Source organism: Scyliorhinus canicula, chromosome 16, assembly GCF_902713615.1.
Source record: "Scyliorhinus canicula chromosome 16, sScyCan1.1, whole genome shotgun sequence".
Taxonomy (NCBI): Eukaryota; Metazoa; Chordata; class Chondrichthyes; order Carcharhiniformes; family Scyliorhinidae; genus Scyliorhinus; species Scyliorhinus canicula.
Window position 1 is genome coordinate 117705237 of NC_052161.1, and position 18758 is coordinate 117723994.

At 44.3% G+C, this 18758-nt stretch overlaps 1 protein-coding gene across 1 annotated transcript in view; it reads left to right on the top strand.

Annotated features, from left to right (window-relative positions):
- Nucleotides 1-17363, top strand: part of micos10 (mitochondrial contact site and cristae organizing system subunit 10) — a 44471-nt gene extending 27108 nt beyond the window's left edge. Inside the window, exons 2-4 of the mRNA XM_038822177.1 lie at nt 12864-12911; nt 14615-14724; nt 17215-17363. Coding sequence (XP_038678105.1) covers nt 12864-12911; nt 14615-14724; nt 17215-17229 — 173 coding nt within the window. The 3' untranslated portion in view covers nt 17230-17363. The remainder of the gene's footprint in view (nt 1-12863; nt 12912-14614; nt 14725-17214) is intronic.
- The last annotated feature ends 1395 nt before the right edge of the window (nt 17364-18758 follow it).

Genomic DNA, 18758 nt, shown 5'->3' on the forward strand with positions numbered 1-18758 from the left:
GCCACTTTTTGTGAAGTGCCTCGTGCATCTCCACCTTACCCACGAGGACCACGGCCTCCTCCTCCCGATCAGCGGCCTGCTGCTGCAACTCCTGAATGGCTGCCCCCTGGGCCGTCTGGGTCTCAAACAGCTTGCTTGTAGTCGCCTGCAGGGATTCCAGCAACTCAGCCTTCAGCTTCGCAAAATAGCGCAGGAGAGCAGCTTGCTGCTCCTGCGCCCACTGCCTCCAATCCTCGGGTGCTCCGCCGGCCTCCATTTTGTTCTCCTTCCCCCGCTTTTTCTGGGGAGCTGCTGCTGCCTTTTTCTTTGCCCCACTCCGGGTGCGCACCATAAATTCCGGGGAATGTTCCTCCAAGCACCTTCCCCCACCGGGAATCGTCGAAACAGCGCCGTTTGGGGAACTAAAACAGGCCCGGACGTCCTTTGAAAGCGGGAGCTGCCGAACGTGCGGCTTAGCTTCGCATCACCGCAACCGGAAGTCCGACAGCTTCAAATTTCTAGATGTACATCACTAACAATCTGTCCTGGTCCACCCACGTCGACACTAGACCAAGAAAGCACAACAGCACCTATACTATCTCAGGAAACTAAGGAAATTCAGCATGTCCACATTGAGTCTTACCAATTTTTATCACAGCCTGGTAACACAACTGTTTGGCCCAAGACCGCAAGAAATTACACGTCTCAATCCATGACGTGAACCCGCCTCCCATACATTGTCTCTGTCCACACCTCCGGGTGCCTTGGGAAAGCGGGCAGCATAATCAAAGACCCTTCCTACCCGGGACTTATTCAACTCGCCCAACTACTTCCATCAGGTAGGAGATACAACAATCTGAGAACACGCACAATCAGATTCAAAAACAGCTTCTTCCCGATGTTACCAGACTCCTGAATGACCCTCGTACGGACTCTTCACACATCTTCTCTACTGAATAGTGCTTCACCTGATGTCTATGTATTTACATTGTGTATTTATGTATGCCCTATGTTTTTTCCATGCATAGAATGACCTGTCTGGACTGTATACAGAATAATACTTTTACTGTACCTCGTTAAAACGTGACATCCAGCAATCTGACATCTAAAATAATTCCTTAAGCGGGATTACCCAGAAATTAAATTTGTTGGTGTGTTGGATGGTGGGGTTGGGTATTTAGTTTTTTTTCATCCAGCTTTCCAGTGTCCTACAGTACTAATATTACAGACGGTTAAATACCCTGCATCCTAAAATTAGTAAATATTCAGCCAAATTTTTATTTCTTTGTATCCCTTGATGCTCATTCCCGTACCAGCCTCCCCGGACAGGCGCCGGAATGTGGCGACTAGGGGCTTTTCACAGTAATTTAATTTAAGCCTAATCGTGACAGTAAGCGATTTTCATTTCATTCCTCTTTCACTGCTTGCCATTCTGAGGTGCCATTCATTATCGTGAGCAGAAACATTTTTGAATGTAACCTATTTAATTAACCACCATTGAGATTAGGTTGTCAGTGGGTAGTCTGAATTGGAGACTAGCACAGGAACTTGCAATCAATCGTGCCCTACAGTTGATTTTCCAAGTAGAGAATGGTCCTGATTACTTCAGAAGTGTCTCGGAAAATAGTTGAGTAATCAATTATAATTTTACTCTCCCAAGTGCTTCAGTTAACCTAATAGCGAACTCTTAAGACTGCTTCAAAAGATACAAATAAAAGTGACATAAATATTTTCCTTTCCATCAGTACATCTGGTACCTTCTAGGACATTTACCTGACCATCTTAAATTTTGGTGCTTAATTTCTCTCAGTCGTGGCAGTAATCCTTGTCTAATCTTAGTTTCCCGTGTATGCTTATTTCTTAGACCGTTGTTTGGTCAAACAGCAAGCATGGACATGCTTGAAATACATGGCAATACACTGTAGTTATTGGTGGTGTCATGTGAGAGTACCTTTAAGAAATGAGTGTTTATTACTGCAGTGATGTCAGAGAGGGGGTGGAGCTTGGCTGTCTGTCAGCTTTTTACTTTTGTTTTAGGCTGTTTGCTGCAGGGTGTGTTTTAGTTTTGTTTTCAGTGTTGGAGCTGAAGCCAGACAAATGTGTACTGCTGTTTTCTCTGCCATGAAAAGACTGTCTCTTGATCATTTGGTGAATTCAGAATTATAAATGTTCTCAGTCGTGAATGTAAACCTAATGTGTTTCTGTTAAAAGGTGTTTCTTTTCTCTTCTGGATGTTGTTTGGGAAGTTATTAAGGATTACTTAGTGTTGTATTCTTTGGGGGTTGTATTTGAATCGATGGTTGCTAAGATGTTCACTGTCTGTTTTAAAAAGGTTAACTTGAGTTCATAGAATAAACATTGTTTCGCTTTAAACAATACTTTTCCATTTCTGCTGCATCACACCTGTAGAGTGGGCCGTGTGCTTCCCATACCAGTCTATTAAAAGTTGTGGGTCAGGCGATCTCCATGATACACTTTGGGGTTCTCTAAACCCTGGCCCATAACGGTGGGTTGCAAAGAATGTTCGGATTAAGGAGGGAATTGCCTATAGTTCTCCACTTGATCGTGCAATTTCCTGACTTGCTAGAATGCTTCCTTTTCATTCATTGATCTTGTTTACTTGAAACTTTCTCTGTACAAATCTTATTCCCCATTAAGTGCCTGTTGCTTGGTGATTTGTGATAGGTCATCTAATTTGACTGAAAGTATTAATTCAATTATGCCACTATGCATGGGATATTAGTAATATGGTACGGTACACTTATTGATGGGCTGGTCCGAATGTTGTGCTCGTCCTGAACACTTAATGGGGTATGGGGCTGCTGCAGATCCTGATGAAGTCATGGAAAGGATTGATGAGAGGTAGTGCAGTTGTTGTTATGTATATGGACTTTCAAAAGGTGTTTGATAAATATAAATAACAATAGACTTGCTAGCTAAATGGATGCCTCTGGGATTAAAAGGGCAGTGGCTGTGTGCATAAGAAATTGGCAGAGTGACAAAGTAGAGAATGTCAGTAAACTGTTTTTCTTCAGACTCGAGGGAAGAGTGTGTTGGGGTCACTGTGCATTAATGATGTGTGTTAATGACTGGACGCTGGTATACAGGGTAGAATCTCAATGTTTGCAAATGTTGCACACTTCTGGAATTTACCAAACAGCAAGGAGTAGAAAATTGCAGGTGGATCAAAATAGACTGGTGAGATGGGCAGATGAAATTTAATACACTTTTGAATGAAGGGAAGGTGAATCTCCCTAGTTCCCTGGCAAATGTTTATCCCTCACCCCACATAACTAAAACAGAGTAATTGGTCATTGTTTCATTGCTGTTTCTGGGAGCTGGCTGTGCACCAATTGGCTAACATTTTTACCACATCAGTGACTACACTGAAAAGTGCTTATTTGGCTGTAAATTGATATAAATACATGTCTAATTTTAATTGAGTAGTTTTTCTGCACCATTTTATACAAGGTTTCCAGTCTTGTTGTAAATGTACTCCTTGAAGATTCCACCTTCGAAGTCAAATGGACCAGAGCTTGCTCACTTTTTTTTAATAAACATTTTTATTGAGGTATTTTTCATTATTATAACAACACAATAAACAATGTACGTGAAACTATAAACATAGTGCAAAAGCCGTCTCCCTCCGTTACAGGTCCCACCTTTATTAACTCCCTACTCTAAGCTAAACTAACCCCTCCCCCGTCTTCTGCTGACGATTAATTTTTCACGAAGAAGTCGATGAACGGTTGCCACCTCTGAGCGAACCCTAACATTGACCCACTTGATTTTCTCCAAACAGAGAAAGCTAGCCATGTCCGATAGCCAGGTCTCCGACTTCAGGGGCTTTGAGTCCCTCCAAGCTAATAGTGTCCGTGTCCGGGCTACCAGGGAAGCAAAGGCCAGAACGTTCGCCTCCTTCTCCTCCTAGATTCCTGGATCTTCCGACACCCTGGAAATTGCCACCTCTGGACTCAACGCCACCCTTGTTTTTAACACCGTGGACATGACATCTGCAAACCCCTGCCAAACTCCCCGAAGCTTCGGACATGCCCAGAACATGTGGACATGGTTCACTGGTCCTCCCGCACATTTTGCACACCTGTCTTCAACCCCAAAGAACCTGCTCATCCGGGCCACTGTCATGTGAGCCCGGTGAACGACCTTGAATTGTATCAGGCTGAGCTTGGGACATGTTGTACACGTGTTGACTCTACTCCACGCGTCCGCCCACAGGCCATCCTTTATCTCTCCTCCTAGTTCCTCCTCCCACTTGCGCTTCAGCTCCTCGGTCTGCGTCTCCTCTGACCCCAAAAGGTCCTTGTAAATGTCCGAGATGTTCCCTTCTACTACCCACCCTCTGGAAACTGCCCTGTCCTGAATCCCCCTTAGCGGTAGGAGCAGAAAGATTGAGACCTGTTTACGTAGGAAGTCCCACATATCCCCCATTCTCTCAATCCCTGCTCTCTGCCATATCCGGAACCCCCCCATCCATACTTCCCGGGGAAAACTGGTGATTATTACAGATTGGGGACCAGACCGATGCTCCCACATGTCTCCTCCATTGCCCCCAGACTCTCAGGGCTGCCACCATCACTGGGCTGCCGGCGGGAACGGCAGAGGCGCAGTTACCAACGCCCCCAAACTGGTGCCCTTGCATGAAGCCGCCTCCATATGCTCCGATGCCGACTCTCCCCCACCACCCACTTCCTGATCGTGGCTACATTCGCCGCCCAGTAATAGTTACTAAAATTTGGCAAGGCCAACCTGCCCTCTCTCCGACTACGCTCAAGCATTACCTTCCTTACCCACGGGGTCTTTCCCGCCCAAACAAAGCCAGAGATCACTTTGTTGACCCAGTTAAAAAAGGACCCGTGGAATAAAGATGGGGAGACATTAAAACACGAACAGGAATCTCGGAGGACCGTCATCTTCACCGTCTGCACCCTCCCAGCTAATGACAATGGGAGTGCGTCCCATCTCCAAAAATCATCCTTCATTTGATCTACTAGGCAGGCCAGATTTAATTTATGCAGCCGGTCGCATTCCTGCACCACTTGAATGCCTGGGTCCCTAAAGCTTCCCCCTACTAATCTAAATGGCAGCTCCCCGAATTGCCTCTCCTGTCCCCTCGCCTGGATCGCAAACATCTCAATTTTCTCCATATTTAGCTTGTACCCCGAAAACCAGCCAAATTCCCTTAGAATCCTCATGATTTCTTCCATCCCCTCTAATGGGTCCAATACATACAGAAGGTCATCTGCATACAGTGAGACTCTGTGCTCCATCCCACCCCCACCCCCCCAGATCAGCCCCTTGGGCTCACAGTTCAATTGCCAACGGCTCTATAGCTTGTGCGAACAGTGGGGAGAGGGGGCATCCCTGTCGTGTCCCCCGGTGCAGTCTAAAATAGTCCGATGTTGTCCTATTCGTCCGTACATTTGCCACAGGAGCCTGATACAGTAACCTGACCCAGTCAATAAAGCCCAGCCCAAATCCAAACCATCCCAGTACCTCCCACAGATAATCCCACTCTACCCGATCAAAAGCCTTTTCTGCATCCATTGCGATCACTACCTCCACCTCCCTACCTTCCGGGGGCATCATGATCACATTTAACAGCCTTCTGACATTGGCCACCAACTGCCTACCCTTAACAAACCCCGTCAGGTCCTCCCCAATAACCTCCGGAGCACAATCCTCAATCCTGAAGGGCAAAATTTTGGCCAGCAGTTTGCCGTCCACATTCAACAGAGATATCGGCCTGCAGGACCCACACATCTCCAGGTTCTTGTCCAGCTTCAGAATCAGTGAAATCGTGGCCTGTGACATTGTCGGGGGCAGCACCCCTCTTTCCCTTGCCTCATTGAACATCCTCATCAACACTGGCCACAATATCCCAGAGAACTTTTTATAAAACTCCACTGGGTACTCGTCCGGTCCCGGGGCTTTACCCGCCTGCATGGCCTTCAGACCCTCCACTATCTCTTCCAACCCAATCAGGTCCCCAGCCCTTCTACCAGCTCCCCGTCCACCTTTGGGAAATTCAGCCCCCCCAAGAAGTGCCTCGGCCCCGTAGGGGGTTCCGACCCATACAGTCTACTGTAGAAATCCCTAAACACATTCGACCCTGCTGAATCTCCAACCAGGTTACCATATCCGTCATTTACTTTCCCTATCTCCCTAAGCTGCTGTGCAAGCATTCTGCTGGCCTTCTCTCCATGCTCATAGATTCCCCCCCCGCCTTTCTCAGCTGCTCCACTGCCCTCCCTGTGGTTAACAAGCCAAACTCTCCTGTAGCCTCTGCCGTTCCCTTAAAAGTCCTGCCTCTGGGGTCTCCACGTATCTTCTATCGATCTGTAGTATCTCCTTAATCAGTCGGTCTTCTCCCTATGGGCCCGTATCGAGATCAGCTCCCCTCTGACCACTGCCTTCATTGTTTATCAGACCATCGCTGCTGAAATTTTCCCGTGTCGTTGACCTGCAGGTAGTTCTGAATACATTTCCTCAGCCGCTTGCACACCCCTTCATCAGCCAAAAGTCCCACATCTTACCTCCAGTGCGGGCGCTGGTTACTGTCTTTACTAACCTGCAGGTAAACCCAGTGCGGAGCATGGTCTGAGATTGTGATTGCCGAGTACCCCTTGTCCCCCCACCCCTGCCAGTAAGGCCCTGCTCAAAATGAAGAAATCGATCCAGGAGTACACTGTATGCACGTGTGAGAAGAAGGAGAACTCCTTCACCCTCAGCTGCCCAAATCTCCATGGATCCAGCCCCCCCATCTGCTCCATGAACCCTTTTAGTTCCTTTGCGATTGCTGGCACCCTGCCCGTTTTTTGAGCTTGACCGGTCCAAGCCAGGGTCAATAACCGTGTCGAAGTCCCCTCCCATGACCAACCTGTTCGACTCCAGTCCAGTATCTTCCGCAGCATCCTCTTTATAAACTCCACATCATCGCAATTTGCCGCATGTACATTTACAAATACCATCTGCACCCCATCCAGTTTCCACTGACCATAATGTACCCACCTCCCACATCCAAAACTATTCTTCCCGCCTCAAACACCACCTGCTTATTGATCAGGATCGCAACCCCCCCTAGTCTTTGAATCCAGTCCCGAGTGGAAAAACCTGACTGACCCAGCCTTTCCTCAATCTAATCTGGTCAGTTACTCTAAGATGCGTCTCCTGCAACATTACCACGTCCGCCTTCAGTCCCCTAAGATGCGCGAACGCACGTGCCCGCTTGACCGTCCCATTTAACCCTCGAACACTCCAGGTGATCAGCCTAGTTGGGGGGCTGATTGCCCCCCCCCCCCCTCGTCGATCAGCCACCCCCTTTTTTGGGCCCGCCTCCAGCCCATGCTCCACCCCACCGGTCTGCCCCCAGGCAGCCTCCGCCCCCAACCTCCTCTCTGTCCCTTGGCCCAAGTCCCTCCCTCGTCAGCAGAACATTCCCCCCCCCCCCCACCAAGTAACAACACTGTAACCCAACCCCTTTGATAAACCAAACATATGCAACCCCCCCCCCCCTCGCTACTGCACTTCCGTGAGCTAGCTCACCCAGCTAGCTTGGTGGCCCCCATCCCTGGCGCTGGATAGTCTCCCACCTATTGTCCCCCCCCCCCTCCCACTCATACAAACATACTCCAACATCAAACAAACCCCACACAATTGCCCGACAGAAAGACACCAAAATCTAAACAAACACACACCCATCCCCCAACAGTGCAAAAGAATACCTTAACTCACTCAGCTCTGTCACTGGTCCCAAATCAATACGGAAGGCATTACAAACAGCTTCCACAAATCGAAAAGTGAGAAGCTTTTTTTTTTGCAAGAACAGAAACAAAAAGAAAAAAAACATAAACGTTGCAGCAAAGTTCAAAAGTTCTCAGTCCACCACCAGTCCTTTCCTTTTCACGAAGTCCAGCGTGTCCTCGGGCGACTCGAAATAAAAGTGCTGTTCCTCGTACGTGACCCACAGACGGGCCGGATATAACAGTCCGAACTTCACCTTTTTCTCAAAAAGGATCGACCTAATCTGGTTGAAGCCTGCTCTTCTCCTGGCCATCTCCACACTTGGGTCTTGGTAGACGCGTAGGATACTTTTGTCCCACTTACGGCTCTGTCTCTGCTTGGCCCACTGTAGAATGCGCTCCTTATCCAAGTACCTGTGGAATCTCATCACCGTTGCCCTCGGGGGATCTCCCGTTCGCGGCTTCCTCGCAAGTGCTCTGTGAGCCCTGTGCACCTCCAAGAATGTCCCATCCCCCAGCAGCTTCTCAAACATTTCTGCTATATATGCCCCAGCGTCCGCTCCTTCGTACCCCTCCGGGAGCCCAACGATTCTCGGGTTCTGCCGGCGGGGCCTATTCTCTAGGTCCTCCTCATTCTCCAGGAGCTTCTTCTGCTGGTCTCTCAGCATCCCCGCCTCCAACTCCACCGTGGTTTGATGTTCCTCCTGCTCAGCCAGTGCCTTCTCTACCTTCTGGATTGCCCAATCTTGGGCGTCCAATCTAAGCTCCAGCGCTCAATCGACTCTTTTATTGGGTCCAAGCAGTCCTGTTTCTGCTTAGCAAAGTCTTCCTGAATAACTTGGATCTGCTGTCTCCCACTTCAGCCCAAGCCTTCTCTGTCTTTCTATTCCTGCCTTTACGAGCACTTCTAGTCCTTCTCTCCATGCACCAATGTGGGAATTCAGTACACAATTGCCTGTCTTCAGTTTTACAGTTCATGTCTGGTAGAAAATCGGGGGGGAAAAGGTCCAAAAATCCGACCCGAGCAGGAGCCACCAAATGTGCGACTTACTCTTTCATAGCCGTCACCCGGATGTCCCCCTTGCTCACTATTGTTAATAGTGCCTTTTATCAGATTGCATGCATGTATTCCTGCTACTAAAAGCACTGGAGTATAATTTTGTGTCCAGGGTTGGAGTTTTGCTCAGTGGTCACCTCTGAGACAGAGTGTTGAGATTCCAAGCACCACACCAAACTTACAACCCTGATATTTTTATGTTCAGCAAGATATTTTTTTTTAACCACTGAAGCCTCTGAAATGTCTCATCTTTGTCCTTTCTGATTATCTTTTGAGTTCTTTCTTGTCTACCAGCCTTTTATCTGTGCTGTTTGGATTTCAGAGTTGCACATTGGGATTGACTATAGTCGCATGAAGCCCACTACCTCTCATCTAATTCTGTCTCCGCCACTGCTGAGAGTGTACTCGTCTTGTACAAATCAGAATAAAGCCGTTTAGAACTTATTAATTTGGCTACAGATCATCTGGATGGCACTGCAACACTTTTGATTTGAATTCTGGTTGCAAAGTTTCTGTTCTAAGGCCCCTCGGTGGCAGAATTTTGTGATATCCCAGAATCTTTCAGTCTACCATGTTCCATTTATCCAGGACTGCATATATATTTTGATCGATTTCTCTAAGTTAAAGATTAAACAAAGCCCCATCCTTGCAACATACTTGAGCAGCTAGTATAGAAATACATTGCCTTTTCTTTTGGAATATCTGAACCGCAGTTCAATATGATTAACACTCCTACACAAATGACTTTGCAATTCAAACGTGAACGCTACACAAATTAGCTGCCTGCCTGTGTTGCTTTTCTACTGATTAAATAATTACCTGTACAAAGCTTATTTTTTATAAAGTTCACAAATTTACCATTAGCATTTAAATAGTTGGTGAAAGTCAGTTTCCAACAGAGAGGCGAATATATATGTATTTTCTTAAAAAGACAAAGATGTGTTGCAAATGCAGACTTGACCTCTTTGTAAAGTCCCTTCTTGTGGGCCCCAGCCCTAGGGTTAAGGGCAAAAGAAAAAGACCGTAATGCATCTCTGTCTGGGAGACAGGTGGTGTGCAGCAGAGATGAAGGTTAAAGGTCGAAATGGTTCCCTATTTTGTACATTCTTGTTGATGGTTAACTTGTACTAGTTAGGTATAATTTCTGTGCACGGTATTTTAGGAAATTGTTAATTGTAGTGGGCTTTGAGGTTCAAAAATGCTGGGAACAAAACAAGTTCTCAAATTCTCGCTGATCTAATGGCCAAAATCTTCAGTGGAAGATTAAATTGGTTTCTTTGTAACTGTGACATTACTGAAGATTTACGTTTAAAGCTGTTGATCAAGTTCAAAAATTTACAGTCACAGAAACATACAGCCCATTGTTCCTTTGCTGACTCTTTGAAAGACCAGGCATACTTAGTCCCTCGTCCCCACTTTTAGAGTTATAGAGGTCTACAGCACAGAAAAGGCCCTTCGGCCCATCGCATCTGAGCCGGTCAGAAACGACTATCTTATTCTAATCCCATTTTCCAGCACTTGACCCATAACTTTGTATGCCTTGCCATCGCCTTTTCATTTGTAATCCTGCAGGCTCCTCAACCTTCAGTAGCTCACACTTTTAAAATTATTAATGGAATCAGATTCCATCCACCACCATTTTAGGTGAAGCATATCTGATCCCCACAGCAGAGTGAGGAGAAATTCTCCTGCCTCCCCTCTAGATCTGTTATCAATGAATTTGTGTCTCTGACCTCTAGTTATTGACCCTGTAACCAGAGGGAATAATTTCCTATGTCCACACTATCAAAACCTCTCATCTTGAAAATCTCTTGCATCACCTCTTAACCTTCTCTGTTACAAGGAGAGCTGTCCCAACCTTTCTAACCTCTGAAGTCCTTCATGCCTGGTAACATTCTTGTAAAACACCTCTGTACTCTTTCTAAGTGCTTTAGATCTTTCCTGGAGTGTGGTGTGCAGAATTGTTCACTATAGCTGCAGCTAACCAGGGATTTATGAAGTTCCAGTATGAGCTCTATGCTTTTAAATTCCATCCTTCCATTTATAAGCCCAAGTAACTTGTATGGTTTTAACCACATTATTAACTTGTTCTGCCACCTGAGTATTTCATATATTAACACTAAGGGCTCTCCGCTCATCTGCATTTTTCAAAATAAATAATTATTATAAACTATAGTATAGTCTATTGTATTTCCATATTAGTCCTCCCAAAGTCCAAAACCTCGCTCATCTCTGCATTGAGCTCAATCTGCCAAACTTGTACCTATTTCACCATCCTGTCTGAATCATCCTGTCTGACTCATCCTGAAACCTATATTTATCCATATCACTATCTAGTACTTTGCCTAGTTTTGTATCATCTGCAAATTTTCCAATGTACCAGAGTCTGGGTCGTTTATATAAAAATGCAAAAAGCAAGGTTTCCAAAACTGACCTTTGGGGAACACCTGAAAACCCATCTTCCAGTCTGAAAGACTGCACCCACCACTGTTTTTGCTTTATGTCACTGATTCGATTTTATCCACACTGCCACTTTCTCTTTAATTCCACAGGCTTCCATCTTCTTAATAAGCCTTCTGTATGGCACTTTGTCCAGTCTACTTCATCTACTGAACATCTTCATCCACTGAACATACAACATCTACTGAACTACCTTGATCAACCTTTTCTGTTACCTGATTAAATAATTCAACAAAATTAGATGGGCATGTTTTACCTTTAAAAAATCTCTTGATTGACTCGAGCCTTTCCAAATGTAAGGTTATTTTATCTGCAGTAATGGTTGCCAATAACCTCCCTGCCATTGATATTTGGCTGACTGCCTCTAGTTTTCTGGTTTATTTTCTCTCCTCTCTCTCTCTCTCTCTCTCTCTCTCTCTCTCTCTCTTCCCCCCCCCCCCCCCCTCTCTTCCCATTCTTGAATAATGGTATAGCAGTGAAAGCCCTGCGTTACTCATACATCCAACAAAGATTGAAAGACTGTGACCAACACTTCTGATATTTGAACCAAGTGCATAAATATTGAATACCTGATTATTCTGGTTTGATCATTCCTGGTATGTTTCATAATATAAATGTTGATTTTAAGATCTGAAATTCTATTACCAATTTAGTGCCCAAATTATGGTAGAAAGGTCTGCCCATAGCAGTGTGAGGTGACGGCCTGATGGGAGATTTGTGTGTACATTATAAATTCCTTTTAGCTAGTAACTGATTTGGTTCTAAAATTAATTGCTGCATTTTATACCTCCTCCTCCAACGTGATGAATTTATTCCCCAGCCCCGGAAGACAATGCATCACCAAAGTGCATGTTATCATGTGACTTCACAGCTAGAGTCTGGCCAGTCTCCACATGTACACTTCCTGCATGTCTCACTCTTTTGGGAGTAGAAAGCTCACCTCCCTTTCTCAGTGGGATTGCCCCAGATCAAGCAAGGATTGAATCCGAGTCCTCCTAGTCTGTAAGTCTCAGATACATCCCTGATAAGCTCATCAAGCCATCAGGGAGCCCTCCATGTAAAAATATAAAAACTGTAAACTTTGTTTTGGAGCGGGTAGGTCTGGTCTTAAAGTCTTTGACATGGAGCTAATTAGCACTGAATTGATGTGTGTTCATTTATTAGCTTGAGTTAGGAGGTCCTGTCTTTCTTTATACAATCAATCTGTTAAGACTAATAGTGCCAGACGAGCTGAAATTCACAGTTGTACAGGCGGAAGTTTTTTCCCCCTGCAGTAGTTCCTGCAATTTGTTGAACACCATGACTTGACTCCAAGTTATAATTGTGTTAGTTGCCCCTAAGGAAGATTCTCTTTCAAGATGAAAAGCCAAAACTAACACCTCCTCCTCCCCCACCCTTATGTTTTTGATGCCGGTGAGAGGAGGGGTCTAAGCTACAAATCTGAGTTAGATAGCTGTTAATGCTCTGAGTATACAGAAATATTAAATGCTGCAATGCCCCGATCCAAACAGTTTAGGGGACTGGTGCGCTTTAGCTTGTGGCTTTTGATGGTTACATTTCAAGCTTTCTTTTGTTTTTAAAAAAAAAAACTTTTTTTTACTTTTCAGGTGCTGGCTTTGGCTTAGGAATTGTATTTTCTCTCATCGTTTTTAAGCGTAAGTATTGCTGTTCGTTGTTGTTGAATGTATATGGAAGAGTAAACGAGTGGTATCATTGGATGTGAGAAGAAAAGTCTAGGAAGATATAAACAGGAGGATGGGGACCATATATATCCTAGGTTGTTGCAGAGTGATTCCTAATAGTTGACTCTGAGCAACATTTTGGGAGCTGCTGTCATTATCGTTCAGGAAAGGGTGGCACAGTGGTTAGCATTGCTGCCGACGGCGCTGAGGACACGGGTTTGAATCCCGGCCCTGGGTCACTGTCCGTGTGGAATTTGTACATTCTCTCCATGTCTGCGTGGGTTTCACCCCCAAAACCCAAAGATGTGCACAGTAGGTGGATTGGCCATGCTAAATTGCACTTTAATTGGGGGGAAAAATAATTGGGTACTCTACATTTAAAAAAAAATAACAATTTTTAAAAATTATAGTTCAGAAAAAACAAAGCTATGATTTGATCTATGTTTTAAAAATAAATTTAGAGTACCCAATTAATTTTTTTCCCAATTAAGAGGCAATATAGTGTGGCCAATCCACCTACTCTGCACATTTTTTGGGTTGTGGGGGCGAACCCACGCAAACACGGGGAGAATGTGCAAACTCCACGCGGACAGTGACCCAGAGCCGGGATCGAAACTGGGATCTCGGCACTGTGAGGCAGCAATTCTAACCACTGCGCCACCATGCTGCCGGATTTGATGTATTCAGGGAAACGATTAGCACTCTTAAGAGTCATACATCACATAAAAGGCCCTTCGTCCCATCGCGTCTGCAGTAGTCAAAAACAATCACCTAACCATTTGCAGCACTTGGCCCATAACCCTGTATACCCTGGGATCGCATGTGCTCATCTAAATACTTCTAAAAATGTTTTGAGGATCTCTGCCTCCTCCACCCTCTCAGGCAGCAAATTCCAAACTCCCACCAACCTCTCGGTAAAAAAGTTTTTCCTCACATCCCCTCTAAATCTGCACCTCTCATAACTCTGAAGAATAGTCACTTCATTGAGGTGCTCCGGAGAAGAGGAGGGAAAAGAGTGAAATTGGCATGCACTGCCTGATGGGATACTGGATACAAATTCAATAGCTGCATTCAAAATAGAATTGGATAACTAAAATTGGGGCAGCGCGGTAGCATGGTGGTTAGCATAAATGCTTCACAGCTCCAGGGTCCCAGGTTCGATTCCCGGCTGGGTCACTGTCTGTGTGGAGTCTGCACGTCCTCCCTGTGTGTGCGTGGGTTTCCTCCGGGTGCTCCGGTTTCCTCCCACAGTCCAAAGATGTGCGGGTTAGGTGGATTGGCCATGCTAAATTGCCCGTAGTGTCCTAATAGTAAGGTTAAGGGGGGGGAGTTGTTGGGTTACGGGTATAGGGTGGATATGTGGGTTTGAGTAGGGTGATCATTGCTCAGCACAACATCGAGGGCCTGTTCTGTGCTGTACTGTTCTATGTAAAGCTTGCAGAGATATGGGGAAAGTGTTGGCTGGCATGGGACTAACTTGCTCTTTGAAATAGGCAGTATAGACGCGGGCTGAATAACCTTCTGTGATGTACTATTCAATGATCCTATGAAACAAAAAACAAATGAGTCTGTCGTAGAATTTCAGATTTAATGAATTGCAAAATTTATTTAACCATTTCCAGATTGCAGGAATTTGCATCACACCTAATGTAATGTTTTTTTTCCTCTGTGTGCAGGGCGCAGTTGGCCTATTATTTTTGGTACAGGATTGGGTTTAGGAATGGCCTACGCTAACTGCCAGAATGATTTCCAGTCTCCCTATCTTATGTATGGAAAGTTTGTCAAAGTGAGTACTGATATTTTATTTTAACTTTGACATTTTGATCAATATTACAGGTTGGTCAAAAAAACCCAATAAAAACATTTATAAAAAAAAAACATTACACGTTGGATAATGCTGGGAGAATTGGGAAAATCTCTCCAACAGTGTCTTCCTTCAGCTTCTTTTGGACCCTGGCAAGGGGAGTCTGTGATGACGCACGTAACCAAAGTAGAATTATGGTCAAAGGAGACTAGACCTACAAGTCCATTGCATCTCTGCCAAACTCTTGTCATGAATCCAACTGGGTAGGGTTTGATCAGCATGGCAGGCCACAACTTCAGATTGCACTTTTTTCCGAGCGCTGGCGTGATGTCACAAGTGGGAAATTCCATAAGTATCCAGGGCAATGCGCAGTTCCTATCATGCGAGTCACATGCGCAATATATTCCAAAATCCAAAAAATTCAGAAATCTAATACACACACAACCCCAAGCAGATGTGCAGTTCCCAACGTGCACCGCACATGCAGTTTTTTTTCAAAATCCAAAAAATTCCGAACTCTGATACACACTCTGCTCCGAGCATTTCAGATAAGGGATTTTCAACCTGTATTTAACTATCAGGAACATGGAAGCAAAGCTACTCATCTTGCCTGATATTTGTGCACATGCGCAAAGGTTGCTGGATAGAGAACAAAAATGCTCTCGACCCAATCTAGACCAAAAAGGCAGTGATGTCACACAGTTTCACAATTACCATTCATAGTAAATATTGCACGTGTAGTTAAATCTTAATAAAATATTTAGTGATTGCCAGGGTTTTCCTGAGGAAGCTTCAACAAATTTCAGGTTATAGTTATTTTACAAGTTTTCCAGTCAAGGCTGATTAATTCTTTTGTAAATTGGTTATATGAAATTGATTCCATTTTTAAAAATGATGACTGTTTTAATGCCCAAGTTACATTTTTAAAAAAACATTGGAATGTTTTATTCTCAAAATCAGATATCAAGAAATATGGCCTGAAAATTAAAATTGCAACATTTGGATCATGTGTGATTTTATACGGAATAGTGTGTATTGGGGTTTTTTGTAAATTATAATCTCTGTGCGTGGGGGTGGCTGGAAGTTAATGTTGATTGTTGGATATGATTCTCCTAATAACTACAGTCTCAGGTGAGTATGAGATTGGACTCCGAGTCCCACTATAGATAAATATTCTCTCAGCACTATGATGGGTGAGTGACCCCTTATGAGATTTTAAGGGTAGTCAGGGCCCATGCAACTAACTTCACTTAGGATTTTTCTTGACGGGTAAGGGTAATAAAAATTCAAGCTATAGGTAAGCTATAAATGTAGCATGTCTCTTTGTTTAGCTTTGCTGAACTTTAAAAAGAAAAAATTTAGCGTACCCAATTCATTTTTCCAATTAAGGGGCAATTTAGCATGGCCCCTCCACCTACCATGCACATCTTTGGGTTGTGAGGTGAAACCCACGCAAACACAGGGAGAATGTGCAAACTCCACACAACTCCACACGGACCCAGAGCCGGGATCGAACCTGGGACCTCAGCACCGTGAGGCTGCAGTGCTACCCACTGCGCCACCGTGCTGCCCTAGCTTCGCTAACCTTAAGAGTGAACCAGAAATACTGAAATTTGTCTGCTAAAGGTTCATCCCACTACAACGGAAATATAATTGAATTTTAATTTCTGCGTAGAATATATGTTAAATCTCAGCTAAATTTGAGCTTGTATGGTATATGTGACATGATTGCATTTTAACTGAAATTAGGGTTGTATGGTCAAGATCAAACTGGGAATGACTTGTACAGCCAGGAGAGTGTCCAATTTCCCCACTCTCAATCTGCACCCCCCCCCACGCCCAACTCTTTCGACCTCTGCTTAAACGTGAAGTGATTTGTTCCTCGGCCTCAGTCAGTGCAGAGATGAGAACAAAATTAATCATCTTAAAGCTGTTTATTCATTCCACATGAAATTCTCTCCCCAACTCCTTGTTCCTTGCCACTCCCTTCCAAAAGCCCTTGACTGTGCCTTAAAGGCCCTACTGTGCTCCTAATTTTCTTTCTCTCTTTCTCACCCCTTTCTTTGTGCTAATGTTTTTTTTAATTTAGAGTACCCAATTCATTTTTTCCAATTAAGGGGCAATTTAGCATGGCCCCTCCACCTACCCTGCACATCTTTGGGTTGTGAGGTGAAACCCACGCAAACACAGGGAGAATGTGCAAACTCCACACAACTCCACACGGACCCAGAGCCGGGATCGAACCTGGGACCTCAGCACTGTGAGGCTACAGGGCTAACCCACTGAGCCACTGTGCTGTCCTTCTTTGTGCTAATGCTCACCTTTTGTTACGCACATCCATTTTTTTCCTTGAGGAACACTGTAGATAAAGTAATGTTATGTGCCTCTAATTGTAATAAAATATTATCACTTCTGTAATTCTGCCAAATTAAACTCTACTAATTTTGGGAATTATTGTTTTTTTTTTCACAGGACCATTCGCCTTAGGATGTGCTTGCTGTACAGTACCAGTTTCCCGTAGACCAATTCTGTCTGTGTGCATGTAATAGAGATTCTTATTGTTGTGCTCTATTTAATTTCACTTCTCAAGCTTGTATATTAAAATCGTCATTAATAAAGAGCTAACGACTCCTATTTATTAAGCGCAGCTTGATCCATTTGTGCATGGAAAGAAAGAGGTTTAGGTTTAAAGGCAAACAGATGGGCTTATCTGGGAAGTTGTGTAAAAGACGGTCACTGATGGCATGTCCAACTGAGGTAGAGATCTGAAAATTAAGTTCTTAAATTATCCAAACATCTGGTTAAACATGACAGATTCTTGCTCCTCTTTGGCAATGTTTTGGTTGTTGGAACCTCTTTTTCTAAGGAAGCCTTTCCTTTTATTTGTTGCACAGGAGCTGAGCGAAGGGGCACACACCCACAGCTGAAATCATTAAAAGATACGCTAGCTCCTGGTTCCTTGTGAAGCAGGAGCAGTACAGCACACGGCCTTTGCTCTCCACAACAGCCTTCCCCCAGAGGGCATTTTAAATCACTCCTGTGTTTATAGTCAGTCTATAAGCCGTGCTCCTGGTTTGGAATGTTCCCCTGTGCAATCTCTGGAATTTAGAATCACTATGTAGCTAACAATAAATTATAGTGTGATAATGTATTAATGCTAAATGCAGTCCAGGCTAGTAGTAAATCAGCTCAATTAATGCTTTGCACTGGAGAGCGAAATTGCAAAGGTTTACTGCAGATTTACTACAGGGAAATTATATAGTCAGCTCGGTAATAAGTCAAATATTAATTGTACATTTTCAAATAACCTTGCTGAGTGTCCTGTCCACATGCATGTGGATTCCACGGTCTATAAATTATCTGTATATTAATAGGTATGATATGCTGGTTAACACTACTGGTTGACATCTAGGCTTAAATTAAACTGTCCAAAAATTGCATTAGCCTGTGATTGGTCATGTAGCTGTTATTTATGTATAGCTTCTTAAGTTCTGTAATTAAAGGAGGGACTGCTGGAGAAAGGGGTCAAATACTTTGGGGTGCATTCTCGCTGTCTCAAAGTGTTGTATGCTGTACCTAATACATATCTAATTACTGTCAATTTTAATGGGTGTTTACAGGCTAAGGTGTTGTGCTATTTTACAACTGCCTGCCTTTCAGAGTCATTTTTCGGAGGTGCATTTTGGGGATGTCTCGTGCTTCCTGGAGCAATGATATTGATTTCTTAGACCCTCTGACTGATCCATGTTTACAATTTGGAAATGCACCATCCCAATAGTTACGTTTACTAAACATGAAACTATTACAAGGGGACATAAATTTAAGGTGAATGGTGGAAGATATAGGGGGGGATGTCAGAGGTAGGTTCATTACCAGAGAGTAGTGGAGGCATGGAATGCACTGCCTGTGGAAGTAGTTGAGCCGGAAACATTGGGGACCTTCAAGCGGCAATTGGATAGGTACATGGATTACGGTAGAATGATGGGTTGTAGATTAATTTGTTCTTAGTCTAGGAC